Source organism: Cucurbitaria berberidis (assembly GCF_010015615.1).
Source record: "Cucurbitaria berberidis CBS 394.84 unplaced genomic scaffold K460scaffold_5, whole genome shotgun sequence".
Classification (NCBI taxonomy): Eukaryota; Fungi; Ascomycota; class Dothideomycetes; order Pleosporales; family Cucurbitariaceae; genus Cucurbitaria; species Cucurbitaria berberidis.
The window spans coordinates 138,117-158,168 of NW_024468939.1; the positions used below are offsets into that span (position 1 = coordinate 138,117).

General features: G+C 50.9%; 11 protein-coding genes across 11 annotated transcripts; 7 read left to right on the top strand and 4 right to left on the bottom strand.

Moving 5' to 3' along the window:
• Nucleotides 1–287: 287 nt before the first annotated feature.
• On the top strand, nt 288–1,396 carry K460DRAFT_318174 (Phox-like protein). The gene is made up of 4 exons (XM_040930382.1): nt 288–421; nt 493–514; nt 564–863; nt 909–1,396. The coding sequence occupies exons 1-4, from the start codon at nt 344–346 to the stop codon at nt 935–937; spliced, it is 429 nt and encodes a 142-aa protein (XP_040783908.1). The 5' UTR covers nt 288–343; the 3' UTR covers nt 938–1,396.
• A 173-nt stretch (nt 1,397–1,569) lies between these two features.
• Nucleotides 1,570–1,957, top strand: K460DRAFT_292639 (uncharacterized protein; the record flags this gene model as incomplete). The annotated part of the gene is made up of 3 exons (XM_040929362.1): nt 1,570–1,631; nt 1,704–1,783; nt 1,887–1,957. 3 exons carry the CDS (start codon nt 1,570–1,572, stop codon nt 1,955–1,957), a joined length of 213 nt encoding a protein of 70 aa, XP_040783909.1.
• Nucleotides 1,704–2,873, top strand: K460DRAFT_369380 (uncharacterized protein). Its single transcript, XM_040933952.1, has 2 exons — nt 1,704–2,064; nt 2,370–2,873. The coding sequence occupies exons 1-2, from the start codon at nt 2,016–2,018 to the stop codon at nt 2,738–2,740; spliced, it is 420 nt and encodes a 139-aa protein (XP_040783910.1). The 5' UTR covers nt 1,704–2,015; the 3' UTR covers nt 2,741–2,873.
• On the top strand, nt 2,770–3,963 carry K460DRAFT_369381 (uncharacterized protein). Its single transcript, XM_040933953.1, has 2 exons — nt 2,770–3,603; nt 3,654–3,963. Exons 1-2 carry the CDS (start codon nt 2,820–2,822, stop codon nt 3,878–3,880), a joined length of 1,011 nt encoding a protein of 336 aa, XP_040783911.1. The 5' UTR covers nt 2,770–2,819; the 3' UTR covers nt 3,881–3,963.
• A 1,158-nt stretch (nt 3,964–5,121) lies between these two features.
• Nucleotides 5,122–7,321, top strand: K460DRAFT_419423 (ankyrin). The gene is made up of 3 exons (XM_040938010.1): nt 5,122–5,180; nt 5,230–6,709; nt 6,757–7,321. The coding sequence occupies exons 2-3, from the start codon at nt 5,310–5,312 to the stop codon at nt 7,232–7,234; spliced, it is 1,878 nt and encodes a 625-aa protein (XP_040783912.1). The 5' UTR covers nt 5,122–5,180; nt 5,230–5,309; the 3' UTR covers nt 7,235–7,321.
• A 2-nt stretch (nt 7,322–7,323) lies between these two features.
• On the bottom strand, nt 7,324–8,190 carry K460DRAFT_408819 (uncharacterized protein; the record flags this gene model as incomplete). The annotated part of the gene is made up of 5 exons (XM_040937196.1): nt 7,324–7,624; nt 7,657–7,824; nt 7,951–7,964; nt 8,028–8,074; nt 8,142–8,190. The coding sequence occupies 5 exons, from the start codon at nt 8,188–8,190 to the stop codon at nt 7,324–7,326; spliced, it is 579 nt and encodes a 192-aa protein (XP_040783913.1).
• Nucleotides 8,181–10,502, top strand: K460DRAFT_343992 (HET-domain-containing protein). The gene is made up of 2 exons (XM_040931238.1): nt 8,181–8,764; nt 8,882–10,502. Exons 1-2 carry the CDS (start codon nt 8,314–8,316, stop codon nt 10,414–10,416), a joined length of 1,986 nt encoding a protein of 661 aa, XP_040783914.1. The 5' UTR covers nt 8,181–8,313; the 3' UTR covers nt 10,417–10,502.
• Nucleotides 10,503–11,107: 605 nt separating this feature from the next.
• On the top strand, nt 11,108–11,914 carry K460DRAFT_408821 (thioredoxin-like protein; the record flags this gene model as incomplete). The annotated part of the gene is made up of 2 exons (XM_040937197.1): nt 11,108–11,169; nt 11,224–11,914. The coding sequence occupies 2 exons, from the start codon at nt 11,108–11,110 to the stop codon at nt 11,912–11,914; spliced, it is 753 nt and encodes a 250-aa protein (XP_040783915.1).
• Nucleotides 11,915–14,602: 2,688 nt separating this feature from the next.
• On the bottom strand, nt 14,603–15,658 carry K460DRAFT_293853 (uncharacterized protein; the record flags this gene model as incomplete). The annotated part of the gene is made up of 3 exons (XM_040929453.1): nt 14,603–15,149; nt 15,215–15,450; nt 15,545–15,658. 3 exons carry the CDS (start codon nt 15,656–15,658, stop codon nt 14,603–14,605), a joined length of 897 nt encoding a protein of 298 aa, XP_040783916.1.
• Nucleotides 15,659–18,096: 2,438 nt separating this feature from the next.
• Nucleotides 18,097–18,484, bottom strand: K460DRAFT_165736 (uncharacterized protein). Its single transcript, XM_040926917.1, has one exon. The coding sequence runs from the start codon at nt 18,388–18,390 to the stop codon at nt 18,133–18,135; it is 258 nt and encodes an 85-aa protein (XP_040783917.1). The 5' UTR covers nt 18,391–18,484; the 3' UTR covers nt 18,097–18,132.
• K460DRAFT_165735 (uncharacterized protein) lies at nt 18,485–19,625 on the bottom strand. Its single transcript, XM_040926916.1, has 3 exons — nt 19,433–19,625; nt 18,810–19,381; nt 18,485–18,760 (listed from the first exon to the last, which is right to left on the bottom strand). Exons 1-3 carry the CDS (start codon nt 19,553–19,555, stop codon nt 18,580–18,582), a joined length of 876 nt encoding a protein of 291 aa, XP_040783918.1. The 5' UTR covers nt 19,556–19,625; the 3' UTR covers nt 18,485–18,579.
• Nucleotides 19,626–20,052: the final 427 nt, after the last annotated feature.

Here is a 20,052-nt window from a genome sequence, read left to right on the forward strand (position 1 = left end):
GGCAGTTCCTGCTAGGAATCGAGTTCATGGACTGTGCGCAGGTCTTTGGCTGTCCACTCTAAAGGAGTTTGGGGCGCGTAGTGATGGGAAGAAGGAGGCTCACGTTATCCATACTCTGGATCACCTGTGTCTAGCAGTAATCAAGATGAAACTGTCTCTCAAAAATAGCAAACACTGTTAAATTACTCTAGATTCGCGAGATCGTCATTATGCAGGTGTCAAACGTATGCACGTGCCTCCGAAGCCAAACGTTCGGGCCAACAGCTCGCGAACCCCCGCCATCCATCACCACCTTTCGCGCAACCTTCCCCTGCAAGCTCCAAGCCTCTAGAAGACACCCAAGATGCAGTCGCTACCAGATGCGCGATCGCAGTCCTTCGAGGAGCTCTATGGCCCTCCGGAGAACTTTCTAGAAATCGAGGTATGCAGCACCGAAAACACTCCTTCACTCATAGAGCCCCGTAGCCTTGCTTACCATTGTCGCGTGCCCAGGTTCGCAACCCAATGACACATGGTATGTTTAGTCAAGAGGCCAAAGCATACCGGAGTTGACGAGCGTACAGGCGTCGGGCGTGGCATGTACACGACCTACGAAATCGTAATGCGAACCAACATCCCCGCGTTCAAGCTCAAGTCGTCGTCGGTACGCCGCCGGTACAATGAATTCGAGGCCTTTCGCGACATACTAGAAAGAGAGTCGGCGCGTGTCACAATACCACCGCTGCCGGGCAAGGTGCTCACGAATCGCTTCTCCGACGATGTGATTGAGCATCGGAGGGAGGGGCTACAGCGGTTCTTGCAGATTGTGGTGGGGCATCCGCTGTTGCAGACGGGCAGCAAGGTGCTCGCGGCGTTCGTACAGGGTCAGTATATCGAATGTGTAGTTTGAACGAGGCTGATAATGGCAGATCCGAACTGGGACAGGCACGCGTGGTAGGGGGGTTCACAACGACACGCGAACTGGCACCGGCCAACATGATTGCACGTCGCTACAAAATCACATCGGATGGTTGAAAACGAGAGAAGGCGAGGGTTCCCTTTGGTTTGCGGCATTTTCCTGCGTTATGGAGCGATAGGGCGTTCTTGTCGATAATGTCATTCTGGGGATTTGTACGTCCCCGCGGTTCACAGATACGGATGATTGTTCATATTTTCAACATAATCACAGTGTTCAAAGGCTCTGTTGAGTGTTCGGACACGTCGACTCGACTCTGTGGACTTTATGCCGTGGCGCGAAGAATCCCAGCAATTCAGCACACGCTCAGGATCGCTTCCATGCCACCAAAGATAGACTGATGCGAGATGTACGCCACGTTACGTACAAGCCTTGTTAACGGCTTAACAACCGGCTTGAGCCCTTGTTGCTAAGTATTGCTAAGATTTGACATCATGCGCGGATAGCTCCTATCGAGCGCTAGTGATGTAATGAGGAAGGCGCGGGGTTGACGAGCAAAAACTTTTGGTCGGAGCTTAAACCCTGCATGTCCCACCTCGTTCGCTCGTTCGTTGGCTCTACACTTTTACACCCTTACTTTTGATCATCACCTTGAATAGGAGATTGTGTGCATCATGGGCGTTCCATCTACTCCGGCGTCAAATGCCATTATTTACCTCACTTATGGAGCTTTCTTGTGAGTGATGATTAGGGGTTGGGAGATGGGATGTGGGTAAGATGGCGTGAGGAAGCTAATGCATTCATCTAGAGTCGTCGGATGCTATATTGCATGGCGTCTGCGACATCAATCAAAGACTGAGTGGTTGTCGAGCAACCGTACACAGAAGGGTCAGAATACCGACAAGCCCGTTGCATCGGCTCCCCGTCCTTGCGCGACATCGTGTTGCTGCAGGCCTCTTACCACCAACGAACCATCACTAACGTTGCACAGGCGTTCCGCTCGCTCTCAATTTCATTGCCGCGTGTGAGTGCACCCGTGCATCAGCGCGTCTATGCGCGTGAAGAGCAGCGGCAGTACCGAAATCACGACATCCATGTCCCTCCACTTTGAAATGAGGAAATGTCATTGAAGATGCGCATATCATCCGTCAAGCGCTTGAAGTCCTTAGGTTCGTATTTGAGATCTCTCACAGAAGCTGCTTTCATGTCTGCTTTCTTGGACATCACTCGACCGTCCAAGTCAGCAACGTGAGGGCAGAATTTCTGTGCGGCTACACTGCGGGCGCGGAACCGAGACTGGTTTTGAGTGCTTCAGATGTCTTATCTGGGGTGCTCGGGCCTTGTCAAGGGGAAGCTGAGAAGTACCGTAAGAACTCGATCAAGATAATACTTGCGTGAGGAACGTGCTGCCGCTACTCCCCTTCCTACCCCCTTACTACTTCAGAATGCTGACCTAGGTCTTTCTTACCTACAGCTCTCGGGTCCGGAATTCTCCTCACGTATCCCCAGATTGCCACCATTGCCGGCGTTCAAGGATTGCTCGTCTATGCATTAGCCTCGTCGCTACCTCTTCTCATCTTCGGTGCGCTAGGACCGATCATTAGAAGAAAGTGCCCAGAAGGCTTCGTCTTGACGGAGTGGACGAGGCAGCGCTATGGCGTCGTTGGAGGCTTGCTATTAAGCGCATGCACTCTTATTTCCATGTTCTTGTACATGGTTTCTGAGATTTCGGCAATGAGGCAGATTGTCAATCTCCTGACGGGATTGAACGGCTTGCCGGTTGTGATTGTGCAGTGCGCTGTTACCACCATCTACACATGTAAGGGTGCATTAATTTGGAGTTAGTTGAGGCGATGCTGAAATGCGACATGTAGCGCTCGGCGGTTTCAAAGTCTCCATCGTAACAGACAACATCCAAGGTGCCATGGTCCTCGGCCTCATCCTTCTAGGCATCATCGCCGTTGGTGTAGAAACGCACATCGACCGCTCCTTGATCGACCAATCCGGATTCCTCAAGCCCTCGCTCCTAGGCTGGCAGCTCATTTACATCCTCCCTGTCGCCATTTTGACGAACGACTTCTTTTTGTCTGGATTCTGGATGCGCACATTCGCCTCGCGCACAGACAAAGACCTCTGGATTGGTGTCTCTCTCGCCAGTGTTGGTGTCCTCATCATTCTCACTCTGCTCGGCGTAGGTGGCATGCTAGCTGTATGGTCTGGTGCTTTCAAGACTGGTGATGACGTCTCTCTCTCCTTCTTCGCCCTGCTAAGCACACTTCCGACGTGGGTTATCGGCGTCATTCTCGTCATGGCCGTTTCCCTTTCCACTGCTGCATTCGACTCTCATCAGTCCGCCATGATCAGCACTGCCAGCAACGACTTGTTCCGCAACAAGCTCAACATCTGGATCATCCGCGCTCTCGTTGTTGCTATCATCTTCCCCGTTGTAGTCGTGGCGTTGCGCGCTCCGGATATCTTGCAGATCTTCCTGATCAGCGATCTTGTCAGCGCTGCGGTTGTGCCGTGTCTGGTCATCGGGTTGAGTGAGAGGTTCTACTGGTACCGCGGTTTCGACTTTGTGGTCGGCGCATTGGGAGGCATCTTCACCATCTTCCTGTTCGGCCTGGTCTTCTACGATGGCGATGCGAACAAGGCCAGTAAACTACTCATCGTCGAAACTCTATACGCTAATGATTGGAGCGTGTTTGGTTCGTCATCTGCCCGCTACTACCTTGATCCATAGCTAACGCATACGTAGGCGCGTTCATGGCCGCCCCCTTTGGAGGCTTGCTCTGGGCTTTCGGTGCCTGCGGTCTGCGCATAGGTTTCCTTTTCGTGTGGGCAAAGGTCAAGGGCCATCGTTTCACCGCGCTTGATCGGCCTATTCCTCGGCAGATTGCCCGCCCTGGTGCGTTTGATGAGCACGAGAACGATGCAGTGCTTGAGCACAGTGTTGCAGCGGGAGGGAAGGGCAAGTTCTTTTAGAGATCTGAACTATAGAAGCGTATAGAAGGTGGGCACGCATGATTTGGCGGTGGGAGAGATCTCGTGTGGATAGATGGGGGGAGGGGAAGTCGAAACAGTCACACTCAACGTGTACTGTGACATCTGTCGGATGAAGACGTATATATACACGAATGATGCGTATATATTTGTAGCTCAAATTGATATCAAAACATTCCTTTAAAAATCGTTGTAGGATGAGAAGTGCGCTCTGATGTGCGAATCTGTAATTGAAGCTCATTGTTCTTCGCAACTTGCTGCAAGCTAGCTTTCGGCCTGCTTTTTGGACAGAATATTCAGTGCTGTAGTCCGGCCATTCATCACGCTCGTTGAGAGGGAGTATAGGCGTTGTAGCATCTTCCATTAGCAAAACAAAAGAGTCCAGGGGGGCCAGTAACCAATAATAACAAATCTTCTCACACAAAATTAAAAAAAGGAAGGAAAAACAAAAAAAACACGCAAAGGTTTTTCTCACTAAAGGGGTCCACAAAGTACAGGGATCGAACAGCCGGCTACTTCAAGTTCGGATAACAGCAACACTCGATTAGACTCTAATCGGGGCTTCAATCTTTCACTTTACTCTGCCACCGGGTTACAGATCCCATGTTGATGTTTGGGGAATGTTGGGTATATATACAGCCTGTTTGAAGAGAATAGTTTTGATTATTTGTATTCTTCTGTGTGTGTTCATGACTAGGGTAGGGGCTTTACGGTGGGGTTGTGGGGCGACGATTAAAGGGGCTGCGTTTTGGAAATTTGAAAAACTAGAGTTAAGAGGATTTCCAAAACGCCTACGCCCTAGTTGAACTATCGCTGGTTGAAAGACGGGAGTTGAGGGCTAACGCTGTGTCGTCGTAATTGCTATTAACCACTAGTAGAATAATAACCTTAGGCAGAATACTGCAGCAGCTACGGGTGAATTACGGGCCACTACAAATTAAGTTAATAACGTTTGTTTGAGATAATCCTTCAAGCGCCCCTCTGACGTAGTTTACTTCGCTTTGCTCCTCTGCAATCGCTTCCTGCATTCTTATTTGCATACGGCGCCTCTAACCTACTGCGCATCAAAATTACCAGCTGTTGTCGCTGTGCTATTTGCATTGTGAAAACGGGCACTTTTAGGTGCTCGAAGCTAGCTCCTCGATTCCCGTGCACGCTCAAGCTCACTTCGTGCTTGCAATGTCTATGCTTAAGCTACCAGCTGAGCTCTTGCAACTAGTGATCGACATCGCTGTGCAACAAACTGAATTGCAACACGCTACCAAACTCCGGGAAACATGTCGTATGATGCCTTAAGACAGCTGTCGAACTACCAACCTGACAAGATCTAGGTCAATTCGACTCAATCGTCCAGAATTCAATCTTTCGCCTGCCGAAAGCGATTCTCCTTCAAAGAAAACTTGGCGAGGCTATGACACAAAGGCTTGTTCACTCAAAGATGTTGCTTGGAAACACGGATGAGCTAGTGCTTTGCTATGCTATCAAGTGCACAGCGGACGATCTCGCTAGCTACGCCAAGTCTGATCTCCGGAGTCGATACGTGCAAGCTCTCGAAACGTCCGCCGCGAGAACAATGATGTACTGGAAGCTTCTTGACTGCCTTACCGCGGAGAAACAAAAGTGCCTCCCACTTGCATCGATCAAGGACAATGCTCTCGTAGCAGCTATCGGGGCAGACGAGGATGTTGAGGTACGGAAACTCTTAGAAGACAGAGTCAACGCTGCTTCAAGTACGCCACTCTTTGGAGAGGCTCTAGCTACAGCGACGTCATCTGGATCTTTGACAATGGTACATCTCCTGCTTCACTACTGGGACTGGGAGACCCACGAACATCTTGCTGGACTTCGCCTCATGAATGCCGTCGAAGCTGCCGCCTCTGCTGGCCATGACCGTGTGCTGACCGAAATTCTCAATCACAAAAACCGCATCGCTAGGTCTACATACGATGACGCTGTTATCCGCATGGTCAGGAGCAACCAGGCAGCATCCGTTGGGCTGTTACTGAACTCCAGACGCGCAGACCTCACTCCGGCGGCCAAGGAAGAGTTTTGGCTACGTTTCATGCGAACGGCTGCAGAATGTGGTCAGTGGGCGTTGCTGCAAACATATTTGCCAAAGATCCAATTAGACATTGAAGAGGCCTTGCTTGTGAGAGCAATGAACGACGCATGCTTGGAAAACCACGAGCAAGCGTTCCATACCATCATGTCTCACCTGCCCGTCTACGACTCTACACGCTATGCGGACAGTCTCTTCTGGGCCGCCGGGTTTGGTAACACGGAAGTCATGAACAGCCTTTTGACATCCCTGCAATATGACCAACGCGCATTGCTTTTAGCTCTTGCCGGCGCCGTGTCTACAAAAGCATATGAAGCTGTCGTGTACTTACTCAAGGTTGCAGGTGTTAGCCTCATCAATGAAGACGTCCCAACGCGCTTCACGGATATCGCCCGTTTGTTGCTTCCAAAGGCTTTCACTCATGTGGTGGCACAGTCCGCCAAACCGCTCTCCGTGTCAACTCAAGTAGAGAACCTGCGCGCAGCCACTAGAGCAGGTAGGCTTGCCGACGTCATCACCATCTTGCAACATATCAAAGTCCACCATCCGAACGATAGCTTGGTCGGCGTTTCCGCTGCGTTTAGTGATGCAGCGAAGGCTAACCACCTCGATGTTCTTCTGTTCCTGTGCGAGAATTGGACGCCTCACCTAGTGACCTCTTGCGTGAAGTCGCCAGCTGTAGCACAGATTTTCATCAACTTTGGCTGGGACGTTTGTCAGACCGATCAAGGTTCGAAGTATCCGCGTCTTGGGTAAGCACATCAACAGACGCGCCACCAGCACAGCTAATGATGGTCAGGAGCTTCGTCTATGACGAGCATTTTGTTCGTTGGCTGCTGAGAAAGGGAGCCTCAGCCGACGCACGAGGGGAATTTGACGTCACAGCGGTGTCGGTAGCGATCTGCCGCGCTCCAATGTCCACAATCAGACTGTTGCTCGACCACAGCAGTAGCGGTATCCAGCATGGGCAGCTGCTCCATTTTGCTATGCAAAGAAGTGGTGAAGACAGCCTAGAGGTTGTCGAACTTTTGCTAAACTTGGGTTGTCCGATCGATAGCATCTGGTTCCGAAATGATGAGCGTTCATGGCTAGAGTGGGGAATAGGGGAAGCTGGAACAGCTTTATTCAATGCAGCTGAGCAGGGCAGAGACGACATTGTGGCGTATCTGCTTTCAAGAGGTGCTGATGCTACAATCGTCTCCAACAAAGGTCGCACAGCCCTGGATGTAGCGAGAAGCAACCAACGATTCGGGAGTGTACGGCTTCTGGGTGCGTAGGCTGGGAGATACTCAATCGTCACATCGCACGCGCACGCGCTCGTGTAGATGTAGCTCAGACTACCCAAATTCAATAATATTTACGGCTACTACTGACTGGCCCAGCTGTGCCCGTTCCACATAATCCACTTCTGTCCATTGAGAATCCACTGGTTGACAGGAGGGTTGGTTTGCGACTCAATGACAACATTGCTAATTGTTAGTTGATACCGCGTTTGTCCATTTTCAACAGCGACTCTCCATGCTGGAGCATTCTCGGGAACGTCTGTGATATCTCTATCCTCTACATAGGCCCGAGGCGATCCACTTCGCCCGTCGATAAAGACTGTCCCTAGATGTGTGTCGTTGTCGATGAGTGCTTGGTTCGACCACTCGTAGTGCCACTGAACACTAGCATGTTTAGCGATCTGACGCCGCGATACATGACACGCAGTTGCTCAGGAGCAGTAACGACGTTGTTGTTGAGCGTTGCGCAGACAATGTATGTCTTGCTCTCTGGTGGGAAAAGCTGTGGATTATCAAGACAGGTGCGGACGGCTTTGTTCGTCAATTCTTCAGCGAGCTTGACGAAAGATATGAAGCCCGTAATGCTTCCGGGGCGGTTGTTAGTACGGGGTACAGAATCAATGTAATCACAAACTTCTCCACACTCAAAGTACCTTCACAGAACTAGCGATAGCTCAACTAGGCCGTATGCGCTTTGGAAACCTTCTTACCTACTGTCGTCGATCTACCCACTAGTCAGTCAACATAACTAATAAACTTTCTTAAGAAAGAAGAGCACCGAAAATACAAACCCAAACCGGCTGGAGCTAGTAGGGGCCAATTTCAGGATATCAACTATGGTCATCAACAGCAACCGCTGACTAAGTTTATTTAAATCAGGTTAGGTCGTAGCCCCACCTACAGCTGATGACAGCCCTTGCCTTCTCAACGCCTTGCTCATGCTCCTTCATTCCGCCTTTCCGGGCCTTACAATAATGCCGACCTAAGTCTCAATCGATTTATTTGCTACCCAGGAGTGTTTCATACATTTGCGTTACTACCAAGGGCGTAGGCGCTTTGAAAATCCTCTTACCATGTCTCAGTGGTTATGTTCAGCCTGCTCCTCATATATTAACCACCTCTTCTCTCCATCCAACTATCTCCCTCAGGACAATGCACACAACCACCACCTAGCCTACAATCGAAAAAATCTAAACTCTATTGCGACGTGGATTTCATCCTCTTCATCTTGCGAGTTGTGCCAGTTTATATTGATCGGCTTCAAAAAGAAATACTTCAGCTACCTCGGGTCTCTAGACAGCAGTCAGATCCTCGAGTTCTTAACTAACAATTTCGAACCTGGGTCTCTGAAAGTACATACCTACGGCAAGGAAGACAGATTCAAGCCCGGGCCTAATGATGAGGGTGAATTGGATCCTCGACTTGGGATTTACTGTATTAGCATTGAAACTCCTCTAAGTCTGGATCATTTTTTGGAGGGCCAGAATGGCTTTGAAGTGTGCTTTAGCCTATGGGTCGATGATGGTGAGTGGAATTTTGTATGCTTGTATTTTAATTCCATGTCTTAATGTTGCCAAAACGCATAGAAGAGTGCGGCTTAAGTGATGAAATGAATAAACCGGGCTAACTACGTTTGTTTAGAGCATCCAGCGCATATCTCAGGGGATGTAGCTAGAAAGGAACTACTGCAAGATACTGGTACGCAGGATTCATTCGATCAAATTCAACTGTGGCTTGATGATTGCGTTAAAAACCACACTCAATGCGAGACGATGATTTCTGGGGAACAGCTGGACGAACTCCAAGGACCAGTACTACCAACAAGAATCCTTGACCTCGGAGGACCTATACAATCAATAAAATTGGTGGAAGGAGCCCATATCAGAAGTCATTATGCGGCACTCAGTCATTGCTGGGGACCACCAGACAAACGCCCCCTAGCAACAACGAAGAAGACATTGCAGGATCACTTCGAAGGCATTCCGTTCTCCAACCTTCCTCAAACTTTCAAGGATGCAATCATAACAGCTCGCCAGGTAGGACTGCAGTACTTGTGGATTGATTCGCTCTGTATCATCCAAGATGACGAGGACGACTGGCTTCGAGAAGCAGAAAGTATGGGTTTAATATATGCAAAAGCCCGTGTTACTATCGCCGCTGCTGATGCTACTGATTCTTCCAAGGGGTGTTTTGCAAAGGATAGGATAGCTCCGAACGTGAGGATTCAGCTTCCCTACATCTCGCCTTCGAGCGATAACAAGAACTCCGTCTTCACACTATCTTTAGGTGTATTGAGTCCGAACAACCGAACAATGACGATGCTGCCTCTGAGACAAAGAGCTTGGGTTGTCCAAGAGCGGATTCTAGCTCGGAGAACCATTACCTATGGAAACGGGGACATCTTCTGGAATTGCAGAGAGCTCGAAAACCTTATCGTTGGTCGTCAAGGACCCCCTTTTTTGGCTGGCCCAGATGGCGATCATTGGATCTCCGTCTTAATCAGCTACTGCAATTGCAGACTGACGCGCTACACCGACACCTTGATAGCACTTCAAGGCCTAGCAAACGAAATGAAGAAAGCCCTCGATGCGAACTACCATTTTGGAGTGTGGACTGATATGTTACCGGGCCTATTACTGTGGGCGAGAACTGACTCAATGCGGCGGAATGCTGATATGGAAGGTAGAGTGCCTTCTTGGAGTTGGGCGGCCATGATTGGGCCAAGAGACTTTTGGTACAGGCCTTCGACAAAGGACGTACGTTACTTGACAGAGGGAATTGAAATCAAAGGACAAAGACTAAATATTTCTGGGCCCCTCAAGAAAGGATACTCCTGTCAAAAGAAGCATGCAATCTCAACCAGTGAACACCAAGGGAAGCCGGCAATAGCATGGTATTGCAGTGATCTTTTTCATCTTGAGATGTCCGTTGAAGACTGCGACGAAGCACATTGTGGATATGCCGCGTTTGATCTGGGATACAGTCGAGAATTTTACTGTTTATTTGTGGCAAAAGGATGCCCTTTTGGGGTGGCTAGTGAGGGCTTTTCGTATACAGTGCTTCTCCTAGAGCCAATCGAGCTTGATGCTCTCGTTTTTCGGAGGATTGGACTCGGAGCGGTGGTAAAACAAGAACACATTGGTACTGCTAAGCACTCATCACTTACTATTATGTAAAGGGAGGAAGGCGACGACCAGTTTAACATTTCTTTTTTGTTAGATTCACTAGATATAAATGCAAACTATACTTGGTAGTTTCCTGCTAATGAAAATACCCCGTCTGATCAAGAGTCTTGTAAATGTGACAATGATGCTAGATAAAGCCTAGAAATCCAGCCACGTTTTGCTCTTTGCTCAGTGCATCCACTTCTTAAAACGCCTTCTCGGCTAGAAATAACTGACATTGTAGGTACCGACGAGTTTGCAGTTTCATGAGACACCAATGCGACAGGTGATAGTTTACTTGTCAAGAATCTGAACTGCATAATAGGCGACTAGGCTACCGTTCAGCTGAGGCAGATAAACTGTGTCGCAGCCTCATGTTGCTTGGATCCGTTCGTACATAACCATGCACAAAAAATTGGACACTATATTGAACGGAAATTAACATCATGGAGTTGAAGATGTTGTCTGCAAGAGTATACGAGATTGTGTGATGAATGTCGTCTTAGAATGAGTGGGTGCGTCATGCGGCGCGGGGCAGATCTGCAGGGTCCAGACGAAGCTTCGCGAAGTCGTGACACTTTTCGAAGGCATCAATCTTTGCAATACGTCTCACTGTCGCACTACAACCACGAGTTCAATTGAATATTATAGACCCTATAGGAAACTCTCCTCTTACACGACACTCTGCCCGCAACTCGCCACGATGCAGATGCCAGACGTCCCCATGAACGTCCCAATCGACGACCCGAACGCAGACACAGAATGGTATACTCCCTACCTCCCATACCGTATAAACCCTCACTAAGCGGCAAATTCTAGGAACGACATACTCCGCAAGCACGGCGTAATCCCCGAAAAGCCCCCGTCACCAACTCCTATGATCCAAGAAGCCATCGAAGAAGCCCGCAGACTCGCACACGACAACAGGCTAGAAGGCAAGGACTTGGATGAACTCGCGGAGCTGGAGGATGAAGAGGACGAGGATTTCCTCGAATCATACCGCAAGAAGCGCATGGCTGAGCTATCCACTACCACGGCCGCGAGCATCTACAACCAGGTCTACCACCTCCAGAAGCCCGACTACTCGAAAGACGTCACCGAGGCATCGCAAAAGGCACACGTTCTTGTCCTCTTGACGAGCTCACAGGGCACGAATACCGAGTCGAGGGTGCTGATTGAGATATGGCGAGAACTCGCCAAGAGATTCGGGGACGTCAAGTTCTGCCAGATGCGGGCGGATCTGTGCATTGAGGGGTATCCAGATAAGAACACACCGACTGTGTTGATATATAGGGACGGAGATATCAGAAGGCAGATTGTCACGCTGAGGGACTTGAGTGGGCCGCGAACCAGCGCGCAAGACGTGGAAAAACTGCTCGTGGACGTTGGCGCCGTCAAGGTGGGCGACTCGCGACTGCAGCAGCGGAGGAAGGAAGATGCAGAGGTCAACACGAGCTCGATACGGCAAGGCAAGACGGGTGGAGACGACGACGATAGCGATTGGGATTGAGAAGCTATGCGACCATTGTAGGCCTGATATGCGGCATGCGCGGTTCCTCTCCTCGGCGCATATTTGCGACTGAGGATGGAGAAATGAAGGGAAGAGACACTTTGGTCGAAGCAGCATCCGTCGTCAAGCTTCATATAGGCCGCGACGAGCAGGCCTGCGTTGAGTCTCGATCAGGGCGCTTGACCGTTCGCAAGTGTCGAACTCATTCTGTCTCCTCGAGACACGGAATTATCTGCAAAGCATTGAAAGCTGGTACGGAATCTTGGCCGTATGATCCGTACTGCGCAGTACATTTGTAGATGTAGTAGCTCGATGCACACGATACGCGCGCAAATGCTACCAACAAGACTTATTTATCCATCAACAGTACCGTCATCTGTTCACGTATACCCAACTTCCAAGCAATAAAGATAAACTCGTCAAGTCCATATCTTCCCAAATCCAAGTCGCGCACAAATACAAAGCGCAGCAAGTCGGTCAAGACCGGCATCTCACAGTCCCCCTCCTACATATGCACAGCATCCATGTTCCAAGCCCATTACCTCAACTCGTCTACCCTCTGCCAACCCCAGCGTATTTCACGCTGTTGACACACCGCCCACCGACACTCTCGCTCGCTGACTTTGCACCGCTTTAGGTAATCGGACCGGGGTTGACGTGCATGCTGTACTGCATATACATACTGCCTCGTATCTGAGAGTCTGCATTTCAAATTGGCTGCCCAAGGCGATACGAGTGTGGCTTGCAGAGTACATGTTGTCCCAAGGCAGCCTGCGTTAGTTTGTAAGTATACTGGTTTCTCCGGTGCACGTGCTCGGTTCGTATCTGAGCTTTGTCGGATAGAGAGCTCCGTGGTTGACTGGCCATAGTCGGTAGAAGAGGTTGTGCTTGAATCTTTCTAGCGTCGAATACAAGAGTAAGCTCTCGCGTTCATGGGGCATCAACTATCACAGATGTACTCCGCAAGACTATCTATTCTATCACCATGTACACCGCAACCTCGTATTAATTGATCGGGGACGACCGGTTAGGATTTGCCAACACTTGAATTTAAAACCAGTGCTAGTAAGTAATTGGGTATGTTCCTGATTAACATTGACCATTGAAACCAAACAATTGCGCGAAGGATCAATCAGGCCCTCCTGCATCTCGAGTCAACATCTCGATGACCAATTAGAAACATGAAACGTGCGAGGCAACCTCGTTACATCACCCCGCTCAAGCTCAATGTCAGAAACCATGGATACAGCATCCAGCTTGTGGTATTGCTGCTGTAATTTTGGCAATGGTGTATTGTCATGTAATTGAAAAGAACCGCAGATCATCGTCGAGTGGTTGAACTTGTAGGGATGCATGCTTGACCATGCAAATGCAAGGCCCCCATGATGTTGTCGCCGTGCCTAAGATCCCATGTGCTGAGAGTGTGTTGATTCCTTGCTTGACGCTCGAAGTGGGGTCGTTGTTGATATATGATAAACTCTCATAGGCTGGCATGTCGTTCAATTCCCCGCGAATAAACCCGCGATAGGAACCTTGGAAGTGCGGATGCGGACGGGGACGCTAGCAAGCAAGTTGTTGATCGCTTCAGTTCGGAGTCGAGTCCGAGAACCTTAATTTTCAGAACCCCTCAACAGTGCTTGCTGGATCAGCGTGGAATATCGTGCTGAGTGGATGTACTGCGACAAACTTGCTGCACAGTAGCATGGGTAGCCATGGAGCTTTCAACCTAAAACATGTCTGAAGTGCTGCGTACGGTATCTTGCATGGCCCTTGGGAAGCAGTTGATCTTGAGGTAGCCTGAACTCAAATATACCGTAAGCTCATACCTGTTTCTCAGGTAGAGACACTCAGGTGAAGAGGCTGCGTAGTTTACCCATAATAAGTTGAAAGTGCGTAGATGGACCTGTGGTGGGGGCGCTATAGTAATTGTGTCGCTGTGGTATATTGACAAATTGACTGGTTTGTTGCTCGTTATGGCGAGATGGTCGTCAACACGCAGAAGTCGGCACCTAATGGATGCGGTCATTCCGGACTGCTAAGCTTTACCAAGCTTTCGGATCAACAGGAGAGAGACGTCGCTTGTAAAAGGGATATTGATGACGTGGATGGTGCAAAATGAGTTACCCAAGGCTAACCCTGCAAGCAGCGGAAGTCGACGGGTTAGCAGCTATAGTCTGGTCGTGCTGATGATGGCCGACAAGCTTCCGAATGTTCCACAGGCGGCTGGGGGTTCATGTATGCCAGGAGTAATATGATGCCGGCTATCGATGTCGGCATTTCAAAGTCTGTTTTTCGGAGGTCCGGCACGCTCTGTTGGTGAGGAACTACAAGTTATCTTATTCGCTGCAGTAGACAAACATGAGCAGTGTCCAGGAGAAGTGAAGATCGCTAATATCGCCAAAACCTGAGCATTGGTCGCATCAATTTGATTGTGGTAATCTGATGTGTTGAATTGTCATGATCAGACATAGATATGAACACAACCATTGATCCATGGCGTTCGTCGTCGGAGATAAATAACGTTCCCTTGATATCCCATAATTCAAGAGCGCCTCATTTTGTGGGCCTGCTCATAGCCGCCTATGTGGAACTCCGGACATCGCAAAGCAGGCTTACCGGCCTAAAGACAATGCGGGAAAACTGGTAAAGGGTATTGGAAAGAAATGAAATCATATCCATGGTTGAAGATCAGATGAGTTCGTCCCCACCACACCGTCTCGACTCCTCGACTGCTTGCCATAAAGTGTCCTCTTCGAAAACGGGCCCGTGGCCGTCACACTTTGCTGCGCCTTTTACCCGCTCACAGACGTCGGTGATGTCGACTAAGCCTTGCTTGACGAGCGGATGCGACTGGATAAAGTCCCAGGCCTGAGCTGCGGGGATCTGCCTGCCCTTGGACGTGCGGCGAGAAGCGACTTGCTCCTTGTCAGCAGCGTTCATAACGCTGCCATTGGTGAGGGATTGGACGTTGTAGTCGTCGTCGTCGGCGTCGCTATCCTCGTCTAGAGGAAGGTGAGCGCCTGGCGAGGGATAGCTGGCGGATACTGGTCTCGATGCAGCAGGTGAGTGTCCAGAGGTAGCGCGTAGGATCTCGTTCTCCGTCCTGGCACGCTGCAGAGCGAGCTTTAACCGATCATTGTCTGACTGTAGAGAGTGCGTGCTCGACTCGAGAGCCGTGAGTTTCGTCTCGAGTTCGCGGACATGGCGCTCCTTGCGTTCACGGAAGGCGCGTTGACTAGACAGGCGTCAGCAATCATCCCGTGCCACCCGAGACGAGACGAGACGAGACGAGACACGTACGCTGCCCGATTCTGTGCCTTCCGCCTGCTCTGCGCGGGGGTGAGGCTTTCCTTCTCTTCGCTGCTGCTGCGCGTCTGGCTTGCGCGGCCGTCGTCTCCAATCCCCGAGTCTACGCTGCCAACAGGCATAGGTGTGTGTGCTACAGCGGCGTCGGGTGAGCCCTGCTGCGGGGTGGGCAGGCCGTGGAATGTAAAGGCATCGTAGGGGACGGGGAACAGAGTAGGGTCGAGAGGTTCCTGTGCAGTAGTCAGATTAGTCATTCGAAGGTTGTACCTCTCCCACGGCCGGAAGCGGGGCAGCGCGACATGGCACGTTTCGTTGAGCACCTACAACGCTGCGAATAGTGTCCGGGTCGACTCCGGAGTGGGGGAATGCACTCGGCGGCATGCCCAGAAAGTGGTGATAGGGCTGCTGCGGAGGCGCGCTGAAATAGCTGTAGTCCATGGCGACGTGAGGTTGCTGGCTGACGACGTGTAGTCGACCAAAGTTCACTTGCAGCTTGGGTCAGGAAGGCTTGGTACTGAAACGCCGTACGGCTTTGGACGGCAACGCTATGGCAAACTTGAAGCTGTCTGGGGGGTGGGAAACTCAATTATTTAACACGACAGCTGAAGATCTGGGCCTTATAGCCCAGCTTGAGGGTAGGGGTGCTGCTCAGATGTGCACGTTCACTCTCGCCAGCTGCTCTGACCCCATCCTCAAAAAGACGCACTAAAAACACCATGCAGGCCGCAGTGCATCGCCATCCTTGACCCTAGCAAAACGGCCTGGGGCCGACAGGCTGGCATTGGCACTCGTCTACCTATCTCGGTACTACCTTCACCACTGCAACGACAAGTTCTGGTGGGACCGCCTGCATGCACACGCTGCTGCATCCTGCTGTCCATTGCGTGGTCAAATGTCTCATACGTCCTCAATGGAGACATGCCTCGAGAAAGAACCTCTATCCCCTGGGACCGGGGGGACGACGCTGATGGAGCCTTTCGGGACGCTCTATCGGTATCCAGTCCTGACCGTCTCATCTCCGCGTTGCTGACTGCAGCTTCGCAATCATTCTTCTGTACATCTTCAACTCTCCATACAGATCTTTGTCAGTTGTGTACCCGCGTTCGTTAGCTGCTGAACAAGCTTCTTCGACCTCGCTACTGCACTCGAGGACAAGTGGGGAAACCTACGCTACTCTTGGTACAGAGACTACTGTAACATGGAGCGGCTCTATAGATCCGCAACATCCCTCAGCCTTGTCAACATCAGCATGGCCTCAGCCCAATCTTGGACCCAAGTCTCAGGGACTGGGACAGCTGAAGACTGGGACCACGGGGAAAGACAGCTTGAGCTGTCGATCAAGGTGGTCAGCACTATAGTAGCCCTACGGCAAATACGGTACACTGCACGCCAACCGACGACTTTGTGCCAGTATTGAGCGAGCCACGCCTTATGTCACCCTGTAAGTTACAGCTCTAACCCTTCGGTCCCAGATTCTACCCTGTACAACCCACCTATGCAGTACCACCTAGGCTTCAGTCACCGGCACGAGGCATTCGACGGAACATTGCTCCATGCCGCAGCAGGCTACCAATCACCCACTTATCCCGAACCATAGACCAATCGTTCATGGCTTTCGTCGAGTCGGAAGACGCCATGCTCCGAAACTCCTTTCGGTGGTTCCTTACTACTTCAACTATCTTCCCACTAGTCCGCTTCTAGACTTTATTAACTTCCGCTTCCAGCGCTCGCCTGTCACGTTTCCTTCACTGTCAGCTGCTTGGCAGGGTCTTGATGCATGAACATCCTCAGCCCTAGGGAAAACTTCTTCGCAATCCCGAACTCGCTTGTCAACGTGGACCCTGACCAGATCAGAATCCGGTACTCGTCACAAGGGATTTGGAAATGCTCTGCTGGCCATCGCCAGCCAGACGATCCGATTGGAACCTCGCAAAGAAGGGGCTGTCTCATTCATAGTAACCTGCGGACCCGCAGGACAGACTACGCATGCATGCATCCTAGATCAGACTAAACCTCTCTTCACTACGGACTCGACTCCCCGAGGCTCGATATATCTTGCACCGAGTGTTACCCAGACGAAGTACGACGTCTAGCAACGGTACCGCATAATCTCAGCGGAATTGTGAACCCCTGCCATTCACACTGTCGGCACAGTAGACGCAACGGAACCGCATGTTCTTAGAGGAATCGTGGACCCCTACTATTCACACTGTCGGCACAGTAGACGCAACATGCAACCCAGTCCACGTCGAGGCTTTTCATCGTTCTTAAAAAGGATCTTGTTTCCCCAATTTGACTCGACTACGCTACTGCATGCCACCGCATGAGTAAGATGTTTATCTTGGTATTAAGCACATTCACCAAGTTCAAAAGCTTTAGAGGACAGCGGTGAGAACAGTCATCCCCCAATTAGGAAGCCGGTCCGGCACACGACCCGTTCGTGGCGAGTATCACCAGTAGACGAAGCGTTGTCCCGATATCTGACCTTGGCGAACAGGCTTGTCCAAGCTACCACGTGTATGATTCGACGCCCACAACTTGGAAGACGTAACAAAAGCCGTACTAGGAGAATCATAAGTTGCAAACGACATGCTCGGCGATATATCCTCTTTCCACTCTGAGCAACGACCTCCGTTCGTGGGAATACAAGAAGTCCAATTAGATATAGACAATAGCGCAGGATGCGTCTTATCTCATCTCCTTGGCCATGTGTATATGCACAAAAAGACGGACAGCCCGCAGTACGGGAAACTAACGTTATACTACCCCCTAGTAAAGGCCAAGAGTATGCAAGTGGTCAGCATCCCCACGTGCCAGACTTTGGGCTCAATGCAAAGATGATTATTTATCCTGAATCGACGACTGCCTACCGCCTAAACACTACTGACCTTGCTGGACGTCTCCCGTCTCCACTACACATGACGGGAGCTACTAGTGTGCCGGGATGATCCCAGGCATGATTTTGCAATCGTTGCTAGACATGGTAATAAGATAGGTGGATATATACCAGGCATCCTCGTCAATACAGAGAAGAAGACTTTGCAGTGATGGCATAATTCACGAGAACAATGAGTAGTCGAGGTCGAGGGAGTGAACAGAATAGACATTAAGGATGCATTAGGGGTGGTGGCCATCATCCGCCACAAGCTACGTGGGTGAACATGGCCCATCTATTCAGGAAGTTTGTAGGAGGTACACATCATGGCCAACCAAGCAGATTGCCTCTGGCCTATGGAGGCTTCCAAGGGTATTGATAGCGACCTCCTGGACCGTAGTGGACATGCGGCTCAAAGTCCCTTGCAGAAAAGTATTAGCATCAAGCCAGGAATACTTTCACCAAAGCTTGTGCCATCTGCTCACTACTCTGACTTCTTGGCCAGCTGAGCCTGATTGCGCAGGTTCGGTGCAGTGGTGCTCTCGCCGCTGTTGTTCGTCTGCTCCATGTCTGCGGCCCACAGCGCAGCACCGACAGTGTTGGTGAAGGAGAAGAAGATGCCGGCAATGGGGACGAGCTCGAGTAGGACAGCAGGGATACCGAAGCTATGAGATATTAGTATATGCAAAGAAGAATAGTGATTGTATGACAAACCTCGCATATGCAGCCTTGCGCTGCTCAATAAAGTGCTCCTTCTCCTGCTTCTTCATCTGCTTGAGCTGGAAGTAGCGGGCATGCGCTGTAGGGCCAAACTTGCGTCCCTGGAGGATGACGAAGAGGACGGTACCAACGACGGGAATCAGGTTGAGCGGGAGGTACATGAAGTACCGGATGATGGCCTTGGGGGTGAACTTGGCAAAAGGCTTCGCGACCAGCTTGCCCAATTTCCCGACCGGATCGCTTCCGCGCTTGACCTCGCGCTCCGTAGCCACCAGCGAAGTCATGTTGCGAGACAGCAGGGTGCCGTCGAAGGTGTCAATGAGGGCATCGTCGATGAGGAAGTTCTTGCTCAGGACGTTGAAGATGGTGGAGGCCTCGCTGAGCACGAGCAGGACGGTTGTGAAGATGGCAAGCGGGTCGTTCACGAGGGTGAGCAGCGCGACCTGGGGCACATAGGTGACGGCAAACATCAACACGGTCACGCCCAGGCCGAGGGAGATGGTGGGGACGATCTTGGCGGCAAGAGGCTTCCATAGCGAGCGGTGGGTGAAGAAGTACATGATGCCCTAGCAGACATGTTAGTACCGTGCCATGTGTACATTATCGCGATGTCGCACTTTGAAGGGGTAGAGGTAGGCGGCCGAACGCAGAGCTTCGCTGGCGAGTTCCTTTGCGTGCTCAAAGTCCTCCCTCGCGACTTCCTTGACCCTGTCGGGCACTTGAATCCTGGCCTGTGACATGGCTGCAGCGGGTAGTTCCGGGCGAGTAGAGGATGGTAGAGTTTAGGGGCGCGAAGAGGAATTGCGAGAAAATTGTCAAGGTCAAGGCGGCAAAGGCGAAGTTGGCGGGGTGAAGCTCTGGCATTTTGGCCCTACGTCATCATGGGATTTCTGGCCCAAGCTTGGAAAATGGCATCTGGACAACATGGCAATTTTGTATTCTCCTGACGTAATCGGCGACGAGAGTGCACACCACACGGACGACGACGACGACGACGCAGCGCTCTGGCGAAACACACAGAAGACTTGGAGTGCATCGTCGCGCGATGGGTCGATTTCGAGACTCAGCGATGAGACGCGTAAAGACATTTCAGCCCTAACGGTACGTGTACGTTGGTACTTTGTACGTCACGATTCGTCATCCCAACTTCAGTTCCAACTTCAGCTCTTCCGCCATTACACCACCGCTGCAGGGGGGTTTGCACGATCAGGCCGAGCTCTCTGCAACCTAGCGGCTC

Coding starts and splice junctions, on each gene's coding strand:
- K460DRAFT_318174 (XM_040930382.1), top strand. CDS start 344: ATGCAGTCGCTACCAGATGCGCGATCGCAGTCCTTCGAGGAGCTCTAT. Junction 422..492: donor AGAACTTTCTAGAAATCGAG/GTATGCAGCACC, acceptor TCGCGTGCCCAG/GTTCGCAACCCAATGACACA. Junction 864..908: donor GCTCGCGGCGTTCGTACAGG/GTCAGTATATCG, acceptor TGATAATGGCAG/ATCCGAACTGGGACAGGCAC.
- K460DRAFT_369380 (XM_040933952.1), top strand. CDS start 2,016: ATGTCATTGAAGATGCGCATATCATCCGTCAAGCGCTTGAAGTCCTTA. Junction 2,065..2,369: donor CAAGCGCTTGAAGTCCTTAG/GTTCGTATTTGA, acceptor TCTTACCTACAG/CTCTCGGGTCCGGAATTCTC.
- K460DRAFT_369381 (XM_040933953.1), top strand. CDS start 2,820: ATGGTCCTCGGCCTCATCCTTCTAGGCATCATCGCCGTTGGTGTAGAA. Junction 3,604..3,653: donor TAATGATTGGAGCGTGTTTG/GTTCGTCATCTG, acceptor ACGCATACGTAG/GCGCGTTCATGGCCGCCCCC.
- K460DRAFT_419423 (XM_040938010.1), top strand. CDS start 5,310: ATGACACAAAGGCTTGTTCACTCAAAGATGTTGCTTGGAAACACGGAT. Junction 6,710..6,756: donor TCGAAGTATCCGCGTCTTGG/GTAAGCACATCA, acceptor AATGATGGTCAG/GAGCTTCGTCTATGACGAGC.
- K460DRAFT_343992 (XM_040931238.1), top strand. CDS start 8,314: ATGTCTCAGTGGTTATGTTCAGCCTGCTCCTCATATATTAACCACCTC. Junction 8,765..8,881: donor TAGCCTATGGGTCGATGATG/GTGAGTGGAATT, acceptor ACGTTTGTTTAG/AGCATCCAGCGCATATCTCA.
- K460DRAFT_165736 (XM_040926917.1), bottom strand. CDS start 18,390: ATGGGCCATGTTCACCCACGTAGCTTGTGGCGGATGATGGCCACCACC.
- K460DRAFT_165735 (XM_040926916.1), bottom strand. CDS start 19,555: ATGTCACAGGCCAGGATTCAAGTGCCCGACAGGGTCAAGGAAGTCGCG. Junction 19,382..19,432: donor CCTACCTCTACCCCTTCAAA/GTGCGACATCGC, acceptor CATGTCTGCTAG/GGCATCATGTACTTCTTCAC. Junction 18,761..18,809: donor CGCAAGGCTGCATATGCGAG/GTTTGTCATACA, acceptor AATATCTCATAG/CTTCGGTATCCCTGCTGTCC.